Below are 12,203 nucleotides of genomic sequence, written 5' to 3' on the forward strand. Positions count from 1 at the left end.
AATGCAATTATAGTTGTGAATGCATTGTAAACCAAAAGTAAGACAGTTTAAATATCAAATTGTAGGTTTTAGCCAAAGGGTTGAGAAAAAGGCTGTTTTGGCTGTTCAACACTCGTAAAAATTGGTAGCCTGTCGTTCTGTCAGTTCATTTGTGATTCTGGATTGGTGTTTGATTAAGCTATTTATGTCTAGTTGTTAGGATGTTACAAACTTAAGCATTTGCTTTCAAAGAAACCTTTGTGTTAAAGCATCCTTTTTTATTCAGTTTGGGCAAGATTGAACAGCAAAGCTAAAAAATCCCAGTTAAAAACATCAAAAACATTTTCTAGTTTTTAACTTGTTTGTAAGTTATTGTCTCATTCAAGAAAGATTGATGCCAAATTACCATTTTTCTTGTTGAGAGATTTGGTGTATTTGGCCGATTGATAGAGGTTTTGAAATTAAAAAAAAATGATTTAATAAAAAGAGGAGAGTGAGAAGGGGGGGAGGGGGAGGAATTGACATCTCTACCTACACATCTACCATGGCAATGACTGAAGGTTGGAGAAGAAATGAGAGGATGGTGCTTGGGGCTGCTGGCCTGGCATTCCATTAAGGAATATTAAAGTGTTTCCAAGCATTTTGTATGCACTTATGGTTAAAGTGTTAAGTGCTGTTGATATGGTCACATGGGAATGAAGAAAAAGATACATCAAAAGGCTGTGATGCACCATTGGGGGCCCTTAAAAAATGAAAATGCCATAAATCTTTCACTAGGCAAAAGCCTCAGGCACCAAGTTTTTCTTTTTCCATTTTTTTTCCTGCAAATTTTGATGGACCCTTCAGTCTGAGAATGTTGATAAGGTCCATGGTAGTAGGTTCTTCATATACGTTAAGCTCATCTGCCCTAAAAAAAATTCAATTCAACGGTTAAAAAATAGTGTTCAGAGACTTTCAGTTTTTAGCTTCTTTCTGTACTTTTCTTGACCTTGGATTGATTCATCTCAGTTTCTAACCAGAACCATGTACTCAGTCAAATGCAACAAGACAACAGCCTCAAGTTACTTAAAATATAAATAAAATCCATTAAAGTTAAACTGTTAAAATTATTTAAAAGATAATTAAAAATTAACAAAAAAAAAAAGAATTTTCCAGAAACAAAAGAGACATGACATGACAAGATCCGCTGAAGCTTTCAAAAGTAAATAAATAAATGGAGACAGGAAAAGATTCCCATTGTCCAGCTGGAAATACAGTGTAAACACATATATTTTTTTTCTTCTAAAACCAAAATTTCTGCTTATAAAGTAAAAATAAAAGGGAAATGGAAATAAATTTTGACGACTCATATAACTAAATTTAATAAAAAGAGTCACAATCAGAACGGATACAGAGAACCTTCATTGCAATAGGAAGGAAAGAAAAGCACAACTCAGTCAACAAAAAACCAAAAAAAAGGCAAAAAGCCAAAAAAACGCAACCATCATTTCTCCTTCTTTTACACTTCTTCTCTTTTGGGTTTTACTTAAAATTTTTGCTCTTTTTATAAGCACATTTTGTTCTTCTGTTATCCCTCTGCCAATAATTTGATGGTGATGAAAAGTGTTGGTACCATGGGTTGGTGAGAGAATAAATGCTTGTTGTTTGAAGACAAAGCCAAGGCCCTATCCTCGCACGGAGGTGAGTGAACCAAGAAGACAGTGGAGTTTCAATTTTTTTTTCTTTTATATGAGAGTTAAAATTAGTTAAAACTACAAAGAAAAATGGGAGGGGAGAGACAGATAGGGGGAGTGGGAGTGGGTTGTTTTGTAAAGAAAAGAGCTGAGCTTTGAGATACAAAGAGATTACATGCACGTGGTTCATCTTCTGTTGGTGGCAACCGTATAGATATAAATATTTACATGTAGTTATTAAATTGGCTCACCTGTATTTCTTTCCAGCCAAGACACCTTCATTTTTGTTCTCACTTGTCAGTTGTCACCATTTTCATTGCATTTTTTTCTCCCATGCTTTGTTTGTTGCCCTTTTTAACTCTCCTTTTGTCTAGACCTGAAAGAACTAAAAAAATTTGAGATTTTTGCTCAAACCCAGAAAGAAAAAGGTGAGATCTTTGGTTCTTACTTATAAGTCTTTGATTCATCGAGGAAAGTTTGGGTTAATAGGGGTAGCTCTGTTGTTTTTGCTGAGCAAATGTATGTTAAATTTTGGAGCTTGTTGAGTTTTTGTGAGAAAGGAAGTGAAAAATGTTTGTGTTTGGCCATGATCGTGATGTTTTGTCTTTGGTACTCGAGATTTTTACAAGTCCAAACAACAAGCTTTGCAATTGGAAAAGCAGGATAGGCAGATCTTCTTTGAATCAGATTCTATAATGCCAAACGGGTAGATTCAATTTTCTGTGTTCCCGCTGTGTTTCGAGCATGAGAAGGATCCATCAATTTATTGTTTCCCATGCTTTGCTCTTCCTGATTCTTGCTTCTTTTGGAATCAGAATCCTCATCATTTCTTTAGCAGCAACTGAAAAAGAAATCTTGCTCCAATTTAAAGGAAACATCACTAATGACCCTTACAACAGCTTGGCTTCCTGGGTTCCAAGTGGTAACCCTTGTGTAGATTTCAGTGGTGTGTTCTGTAATCCAGAGGGATTTGTGGACAAGATTGTTTTGTGGAACACTAGCCTTAATGGACAACTGCCAGCTGCCTTGTCAGGTTTAAGCTCACTCAGAGTCTTGACATTGTTTGGCAACAGATTTTCAGGTAATATCCCGCAAGAATATTCATTGTTACAAACATTATGGAAGATCAATGTGAGTTCAAATGCATTATCTGGTTCTATACCTGATTTCATTGGTGATTTACCTAATATTAGATTTCTTGATTTTTCAAAGAATGGTTATACTGGAGAGATTCCATTTGCTTTGTTTAAGAATTGTTACAAAACAAAGTATGTCTCTTTTTCACATAACAGTCTTTCGGGTTCTATTCCGGGGTCCATCGTGAATTGTAGTAAGCTTGAAGGGTTTGATTTCTCGTTCAATAATCTTACCGGTGAATTACCTTCTCGAATTTGTGATATCTCAGTATTGAAGTATGTATCTGTTGGTAGCAATGCATTAAGTGGCAGTGTGCTCCAAGAAATGTCAAAATGTCAAAGCTTGCTATATTTGCATCTTAGTAGAAATTCTTTTACAGGGTTGGTACCACTAGGGGTTCTTGAATTTAAGAATATTACTTATTTCAATGTTTCACATAATGGGTTCTTTGGTGAGATTCCTGAGATTGGAACCTGTAGTGAGACAACGGAATTTATCGATGCTTCATGGAATAGTTTGGATGGGGAGATCCCAAGAAGCATTTCAAACTGTAAAAGGCTAAAAGTTTTGGACTTGGGGTTCAACAGGCTTAATGGGACCATACCAGTTAATATTGGGGATTTGGGAAGGCTTTTGGCAATTAGTTTGGCTAATAATTCACTTAGCGGGACAATACCAGCTGGATTTGGTAGCATTGAGTTACTACAGGTCTTGGATTTGCACAATCTTGACCTTGCCGGTGGAATTCCTGATGATATAAGCAATTGCAGGTTTCTTCGTGAACTGTGAGTATAAATGCTATCTTAATGTGTTAGAGATTATCATCAGCATTGCTTTGAATTAATTCTGAGAAACTTATATTTTGTTGCTGCAGGGATGTTTCTGGAAATACTCTAGAGGGACATATTCCTGATACTCTTTACAACATGTCAAATCTTGAAATTCTTGACTTGCATCGCAACCATCTGAGCGGAAGTATCCCATCTAGTCTTGGGAACTTGTCAAAACTCCAATTTCTTGATCTCTCACAGAATTCACTTTCTGGTTCAATCCCCCCTTCACTTGGGAATTTGAATATGTTAACACATTTTAATCTTTCATACAATAATCTCTCTGGTATCATTCCTACTGATCAAACCATCCAGTCTTTTGGTGCATCAGCATTTTTTAACAATCCTGGGCTCTGTGGTTCCCCTTTGGCATCCTGTTCGGGAGGTGGCACACCTTCCACGACTGGTAAAACCATGGTCCTTAGTGTTTCTGCAATTGTTGCCATTGTTGCTGCTGCTGTGATCCTTACAGGGGTTTGTGTGGTAACCATCATGAACATCAGGGCACGCAAGAGTAAAAAGGAGGAAGTGACAGTGGTTGTTGAGAGCACCCCACCAGGTTCATCAGATTCAAATGTTATAATTGGGAAGTTGGTCCTCTTTAGCAAAAGTTTGCCGTCTAAATATGAAGATTGGGAAGCTGGAACCAAAGCTTTGCTTGACAAGGAGTGTCTAATAGGTGGAGGGTCGATCGGAACAGTCTACAGAACAAACTTTGAAGGTGGGATCTCAATTGCAGTAAAGAAGCTTGAGACTCTAGGAAGAATTAGAAACCAAGATGAATTTGAACAGGAAATTGGACGCCTAGGTAACCTCCAACATCCCAATTTGGTTGCTTTTCAAGGTTATTACTGGTCCTCAACAATGCAGTTGATTTTATCTGAATTCATTCCGAACGGGAATCTCTATGATAATCTTCATGGATCAAGTTACCCAAGTACTAGTACAGGTGCTGGCAATAGTGAACTAAGTTGGTCTAGAAGGTTTCATATTGCCCTCGGAACTGCAAGAGCACTTTCTTACCTTCACCATGATTGTAGACCTCCAGTTCTCCATCTCAACATCAAATCAACTAACATACTCTTAGATGAGAGGTACGAGGCTAAATTATCTGATTATGGATTGGGAAAATTGCTTCCGATTTTGGATAATTACGGTTTAACTAAATTCCATAATGCAGTTGGATATGTAGCACCAGAGTTGGCTCAAAGTTTGAGAGTTAGTGAGAAATGTGATGTGTATAGCTTTGGAGTAATTCTTTTAGAACTGGTAACTGGGAGGAAACCAGTAGAGAGTCCAACACTAAATGAGGTAGTGATTTTGTGTGAATATGTTAGAGGATTGTTGGAGAGGGGTTCTGCTTCAGCTTGCTTTGATAGAAGATTGCGTGGTTTTGCAGAAAATGAATTAATACAGGTTATGAAGTTGGGGTTGATTTGTACATCAGAGGTTCCTTCAAGAAGACCCAGCATGGCTGAGGTTGTTCAAGTTCTGGAGTCCATCTGATCTGGAGTGGAACCATAGTGATCAAGTACCAATGAGATTTAAAGTAATATTTTTTGAGGAAAGTTCAAAGAAATGGTAGTCTAGCTGGAAGGGGATGTGATTAATTGTGCAAAAGAGACCGAGTTGCTGATTAGGGTAAAAAAGAATAGACAAAAAAAAAAGATCATTCTTTTGTATTCATTTTGCTATTACCATTATTGATTTGTTCCTCTATTTGTAATTTTGTGCAATAAAAAGTATTCATTTACTTGTATCCATCTGCTCAGTTCTTGGGACCAGGTGAGTAAGTTCAAGAAATTCAAACCTCCAGGAAGCCTTCCCATTTAAGTTTACAGCAATGGCAGCAGCACAGCATGCAGACAGTTTCTTTTATGTTGTCTAATATAAAGGTAAAGCCTCTTAAAAGCATTGTTCATTCAACAATACAAAGGGCACGGAGCTCTTTAATGGTGCTTTTCTTTATTGGGTTTCCCCAAGCCTTTGCAATCTTGGCATGGTTTCCATATCAGATTTCTATGGTTGCAACGGTCTCAATTGTTGAAAGAAAATGTTGCTAGAGGTAGTAGCTTTTTCATTTATTTTTGGTTCATTTGACATCACGGTTGGACATCCAAATATTCCCTTTTAGAGTATCTTTAACTGCATTTTGCATTTCGAAATATGCGCTCACTTTACTGTTCTTGTTTTGGTCCCTAATTTGTGACAATGGCATATATATTTCACTGTTATTCAAAATTTACTTGGGAACCATACAATTCCTGCTCTGTCTCAATCATAGAGAAAAACACTGCTGCACCAAATCCAACAAACCCATTTTTTTTAAGAGTTTTCTCAAGATCCAGTGTCATTTTATTAATCAAGCTTCTGACGTTTACATATTGGTCAACATGAAAGGATCGGATTTCCAAGTGTTATGCACATGCAAATCCCTAAAAACGTTGATCCCTGTGGAGAGGCTTGGGACATGCACCGATCTCTCAATTAGGATCTGAATGGCATTAATTGGTCCTCTTCTTCCAAGTCAGGACTATGACTTTCCACCGTACCGTAGTGTCAAAGAAATAGTTTTCTATAAAAAAAAAAAATCAGTGGGTTGGGTAAAATCAATGAACAAAATAACAGCATCTCAACAATTCAATTTACAGATTTCAGAAACTTTCTGAATCCTTTCCATAACTACAGGGATATCTTTCTCTGTCAATGTGGCAAAACAGAAGCTGAACCATCCAGGTTCGATGCAATGACAACAAGACCCTGGAGTTACATTGACCTTGGCTATATTCAACAACTTATCCCAAAGCTCAAGTTCCCCTTTCTCACTGTAAGAACTGATTAACCCGCTCAGATCAGCCCAACAGTAGAAGCCCCCGCTACCCTTTATGTACTCTATGCCCAATTTTTTCAACCCTGCCACAAACTTAACATACATTCTTTGGAGCCTCTCCCTATTAATGGTGATGAATGAATGAACAAATTTTGTATCGGATAGCATAGAGATGAGCAAACGCTGGGTTGGAGCCGATATGGATGAGAACCTTGTCAACTTCTTAGCAGCAGCCAAAACCTCCTCATTAAAAGAGTAGATAACACCAACCCTGAAACCTGGAAGGGAAAGATCTTTCGACAAACCGTACACTACATGGACTCTTTTCCGGTCAACATCTTCCAGGTCAATGATTTCCGCCATGCTCACAAATTCTTCATTTCCATGAGTGCAACCAGCCAATATTTCATTACAGACAATATGGATGTTCTTCTCCCTGGCAAAGTCTAGCAGGCTGTAAAGCGTTTCTCGACTTAGAAGATTGCCAACAGGATTTGATGGGTTTGATATTATTATCCCACGTACTTTCAGCCCACGTTTTTTTGCCTGGTTGAATGCTTGATCAAGAGAAGCTACACTTAAATTGAAGTTGTCAGCACTTCGGCAAGGAACATGTATTATTTGCACCCCAGTCCGCCATTTTACATCCCTGTCAAAACTGCATACGTTCAAAACCTCAATTTCCTCTTCAGATATCTGGTTCCAGAATGAAAACTGTCAAAATGGTGGAGAAAAAAAATTACCCAGGGTAATATGGCGTTGGAACAAGAAATGCATTTCCAGCATCTGCTAAGCAGAAGCTAAGAATCTCAATTGCAGGGGTCGCACCAGCAGTCAGCAATACCTGTGAAGGGTGGAAGCAAACAGCTTTCTCCATGACTTGAGACATGAATCCTGCCACAGCCTGAAAGTAATAACAAGTCAAGACACAAGAATGTTTCACGTAGAGACTGTTTATTGACAAGAAGAAAACATTTCCAGAAGGAATCATTAGATGAGGAGCTTCCCGATGGTAGGCTGAGAATAGACTCCTGAGACTAATGACCCCAAGATGTCTATATCAGACATCTTAACATCACTTGAGACATGTTAAATTTAAAATTTTACAAATAATTTATGCCGGTAAATGTATTTTTCCAACATATTATATCACCTGAAAATTTTAAATACACCTACAAAACTTGTGCATAAATTAAGAAGACCTGTCATTAATTGTTAATATATTTCTCGCTTTTCTTTTATCTTCCTTTGCTTTCTCCAAACAAGGAGTTCACTTTATGATCATGGGCATAAATGTTGTCAAGCAGATTTTTAATTTTCATCAAACCCTACACCGCAAGTAATCAAAATGCATGATGCATAAATGGTGAGAAAAGAAAAACACTTGTGTTAAGAGGTGAACTAAACTGGAAATTACAAGATCTCAGTGCACGTACATGTTTTAATGAATGGTTCTTGTATCTACCAACAATATACATCACTAATACGAATTAAGAGCTGATGAAGTTAGATTTATTAACTGTTTTATTTATCCCCCTTTAATTGAACTTGTAACACTTAACCAGAAGGGAATCATTTCAATTTGTTATTTTCTCTGAACTCTTCTTTTCTATCTCTTCTATCCTCTTCTCTAAGAAACTAACTTGGCTTGCCTTCTGTTTAGTGTCTACCACCCAGCACCTGCAATCAACCCAGACCTCCAATAGTACAGTTCATATATTTGGTGTTTGTGACCTCATTCTCACTTCATTCTTCATAATGAAGTACTCTATTAGAGATCTTTCTTAGGCACTTAATAAACACCAAATATTGTACCCTCCTTTGAGGAATCCCAAACAATTAAAGATATAGGACTCTACTAAATTATTTGGTGCCGCCATTATTAACAGAGACCATGAACCGTCATATACACGCAGTCCCTAGAGCACATAGTAACCTTGTTATTGCTCAATCAATCTAAATCTCCAAACAATTAAATCTTGAAGTCACCAACAAGTGAATACTTCTACTTTTTCTCACTAGCATTATATGAACCATTTGAAGTTTGAAAACAACAAAAACATATGAACCATTTGAAGTTTGAAAACAATAAAAACAAACATATCAAGAAGACTGACCCAATAAACTGATAGTGATAATACTAAAATAAATGCAAAACAACAGTTACGTTGAAATTTTTTTCTCAATTGTTACCACTTTCAACTCCATTAATCCGTCAAAAGGCTGGTAAGTTGCAATCCTGCTAATGCTGGGGTCTTCACCATTTCCCAATAGCGCTTCTTTCCCATTCTCCGCTAGCCAACCCTTAACCAAATCCAACGACAACTAAAAAAACAAGAAAAATAAAAAATAAAAAACGGAACCATAAAGCATATTAACAATTAAAAAAACAAAAACGTAAAAGCACCCACATTGTTTTCTGCTAAACCCAGCTGGATGACCCCATTCGGATTACCCAATTCATCATAAGGATCCTCCTTGACCCGTCTCAACCCCACATAATACGGAGAATCCGCACCCTTAATAATCCTACTAACCCGACCTGAAATCGTGACGGGTCCACTCTGACCTTTCGGCGAAAGCGAAGCTCGAGACAGACTACGTGTCAACCCAGGAAGCTGCGCCAACTTCCCGGACGACGGAGACCGGGTAGATGGGTTTTCATCAAGAGAATTGGATTCGTTCTGGTCATCCTGGTCATGACGATGTCGCTTCAAATAGAATTGGAGAAAGTAAAAGAGCGCGCAAGGGATGATGGAGCCTAAAACTAAGCCTCCTCTTCCTTGAACAACGCCCTGTAGAGGAACTATCACTCTCATGGCGGCTCCTCCTTCCCCTCCGTTTTTTTCCTGTTCGGGTTCCGAAATATCGGGTTTGTGTCATTGTAGTGAAGCCATGGCCATTGGCCACATAACTCAAAAATGATTTAATGGGTTAATAAAAATAGTAGCTTTGTAGTTCTCTCTTCTGCTTTCTCTCTTTTTTTTTTCCTGGGTTATGGGATACAGCTTCGTTCTCAGCAGTTCCTTTCTTGAAGCCTCATGAGGAGGGGGATTTTTGAGATATTGGGATTTATCTGTTGTGATCTTTCGGAGGGAAAAGCTGTGAGTTTACTGAAATGGCCTTCCCGTTTGTTTGGTCCATTCTTTCTTGTGTTTGGTTTTGGAAATTGAAACTGGGAGGAAAAAAATGAATACTGCCGGTTTTATAGTAATTTCAGACACGATTTAAGCCATGATATTTTATGTCAAAGAAAACATTGTTCTAATCTAACCTCAATTAGAAACCCTATGAAATCTCTATAAAAACAAGAGTACAGGAGATAGAATCTGCCAACATTTTGTCCTCAAAGTCCCCCCTTGCACTTGAAGACAACACCCTAATTTTGGCCTTTTTTTTGTCCACCACAACCACAATCGACGTAAAGCCAATTTCACCAAGGCAAGTCACCAGATATCCGGGAGAAATCATACACAACACACAAACTTTGCAGCATTATTGGGGACTTCCATTTCCTTTGTTTTTCTCTTATAGCAACCTTTGTTCACTCCTCCAAGGTCCAAGTTTTCCTATAACAGCTTGGGTAGTCACTTTCCCTAACCTTTTTGCTAGGACCATTGATTGTCCCCTCGAAAACATTAGTGTTTATTTAAGCCGCACACTTCATTTACATAATCTTGAATTCTTGATTTTGAGGCCAATAGATTATGTGTTTTGTCTTTTTTTTTTCTTTTTTGAATAACTAAATACATTCTGAAGCTAAATGGATCAAGAAAGGAGATGGTTTGTAAGTTTCACTTGTTTATTTCCTTAAACCTTGGTGTGATGAGTATTAAATTAATCACCAAGTTAGCCTTGTCGTTGTCCACGTGATGTGTCCATAGATGCTGAGATTAGGAGTTTTCTTCTTAAAGAAGCAAGGGAAAATATTGAAAAACGTTGAAGACGAAAACAATATTGTTTTAGGATAACGTATAGATTCATTCAACTATTATAGATTTCGGAAACCTGAAATGAGGGAGATGTTTAAAAGGACAATTACTAATAATTCAGTTTGACTATTTTCTCGTTCAAGAATCAAGCTTTAGTTGTTTTCTGTACTTAGATTTACGCTACAAGATCCAAGAAACCTAAATGATATTTTTCGAGAAGATTGTTGGACTGCGTTCGTCATAAGATATTATTCGTTTCGAGATTTAATCCGATCTAGCTCATGGTTTTATCCATTGAATGTATGACATTTATTTACAAAATCATATATAATTTAATTCTTAATCATTAGACGTGGGATCATTTTTCTCTCAACACTAATTCCCTGATAAGGGTGTGGACTTTGTTTTGATTGAGGAATCATTACGGATTCATACAAACAACAGGAATACATCATTATTGACGTCTGTACCCACTAAAATTTGAGTCTTGCACTCAATCCATGCAGCTTTTTGAGGTTGCACGTATTCAAGTTAGTTGAACAATAATGCAAGATATTAATGTTTGTTAATCGAGGAAACAAATCCACAACAAAAAAAAATCAGAAAAAGTAAAGGGTAGGAAAGCTTTATCATTAAAGTATGTAGATCCATGAAATCTTGGGGGTGTTTTCTGCTGTGTTACCCACTAATGAAGCAATCTCTATCCAATATTGGCCACTCTATTCCCCAGCAGATTGTGAAGCAAAAGTAAACAAGTTGGGTATCATTAATATTAGAAACTTCTCAAATTAAGAGCCTAGGCCACATAGAGAACTCAGTAATCATCAACCTAACTGGAAAGTGTGAGAGGTCATTGTTCAAACCTAACTCAAAACAATCATTATTTTCACAATTGTTGCAAAGGAAAATGTTGGCTCACCTACAACCAATTAATCCTGGACTGGTTAAAATGGGGTAAGCTCTCATTTAGTTAATGGTACCGAACCGGTTTTTTTTTTTTTTTTTCTTTTGGGTTAATTTATTGTGATATATTGATTGAAATCAGAAATTAAGTTCAAAAAAAAAAAAATCTGAAAATACTCTGATTGTATTATAAAAAAAAAAAAAAATCATTTACTGAAAGTGAGACTTTTTATGAACAATGACAGGGAATACATTGAAAATACTGAATAAAACTTGTTCTGAGGATGTATTAGCAAATAAAAGTCATTGTTGAACCTGGAAACAGTTCAACATTTAATTGGATTGGGATGTTGAAGCTTGGATTGGAGATCGAGTTGATTGCATGCTTAGAATTACAAAGATCGCAAGAGCCATCAAGTTTGGTTTAGGAGGTCTGAATTTTGAAAACTTGGGGTGCTGTACGTGTTTTTAGAAAGTGATGGACCTGGAATTGGCTTACAGGTTGTGCATCAGTCCAGCACAAAGTTATGGATTCTGTCTGCTCTGTTTTTGTCACAGTGAAAGCACGCAAGCATGCTGCTGAATCCCCCTTTTGCCAAAGGAGAATGCTATATGAAATGTTTAAGCCCATGAATTTGGCAGGCAGGCAGGAAAGAGTACTCTAGGGAGGCAATTTCTCTCATTTTTCAGGTCACAAGCCCAACATCTCATTGCTAAAATGATGGATGTAATGTAAGAGGTTGGGTCATTTTGGTCTCTTGTTGAAGCTCTATAACGACAGTTTTAACAAAATCAGACAGCAACGTGCTCTATTCCTTGCTAATGGCTTAATTATTAACTCTAAACAACCCTAATTAAAAATGATCATGGTCTCAAATCAAAATATCCGAAAAAAAAAGAGACAAAGGTACGACGAATC

The 12,203-nt window shown here is 37.2% G+C and overlaps 2 protein-coding genes across 6 annotated transcripts; one reads left to right on the top strand and one right to left on the bottom strand.

Moving 5' to 3' along the window:
* Positions 1 to 1,340: 1,340 nt before the first annotated feature.
* LOC111277487 (putative LRR receptor-like serine/threonine-protein kinase At1g12460) lies at positions 1,341 to 5,596 on the top strand. 2 transcript variants are annotated; one of them, XM_022863929.2, is made up of 3 exons: positions 1,496 to 3,574; positions 3,664 to 4,713; positions 4,800 to 5,596. In XM_022863929.2, the coding sequence occupies exons 1-3, from the start codon at positions 2,397 to 2,399 to the stop codon at positions 4,840 to 4,842; spliced, it is 2,271 nt and encodes a 756-aa protein (XP_022719664.2). In that variant the 5' UTR covers positions 1,496 to 2,396; the 3' UTR covers positions 4,843 to 5,596. The 2 variants fall into 2 exon arrangements, with proteins under 2 accessions (XP_022719659.2, XP_022719664.2); XM_022863924.2 differs by having other exon boundaries at positions 1,341 to 3,574; positions 3,664 to 5,378.
* Positions 5,597 to 6,178: 582 nt separating this feature from the next.
* LOC111277503 (putative aminotransferase ACS10) lies at positions 6,179 to 9,726 on the bottom strand. Of its 4 annotated transcripts, none has more exons than XM_089746107.1 (4): positions 8,861 to 9,726; positions 8,643 to 8,774; positions 7,294 to 7,353; positions 6,179 to 7,163 (listed from the first exon to the last, which is right to left on the bottom strand). In XM_089746107.1, the coding sequence occupies exons 1-4, from the start codon at positions 9,266 to 9,268 to the stop codon at positions 6,252 to 6,254; spliced, it is 1,512 nt and encodes a 503-aa protein (XP_089602233.1). In that variant the 5' UTR covers positions 9,269 to 9,726; the 3' UTR covers positions 6,179 to 6,251. The 4 variants fall into 4 exon arrangements, with proteins under 4 accessions (XP_089602233.1, XP_022719678.2, XP_022719671.2 ...); XM_022863943.2 differs by having other exon boundaries at positions 6,179 to 7,098; positions 7,193 to 7,353; positions 8,861 to 9,591; XM_022863936.2 differs by having other exon boundaries at positions 6,179 to 7,107; positions 7,193 to 7,353; positions 8,861 to 9,472.
* Between the last annotated feature and the right edge of the window lie 2,477 nt (positions 9,727 to 12,203).

This window comes from Durio zibethinus, chromosome 17 (genome assembly GCF_047325235.1).
Source record: "Durio zibethinus cultivar Kanyao isolate XHJ-2024 chromosome 17, ASM4732523v1, whole genome shotgun sequence".
Classification (NCBI taxonomy): Eukaryota; Viridiplantae; Streptophyta; class Magnoliopsida; order Malvales; family Malvaceae; genus Durio; species Durio zibethinus.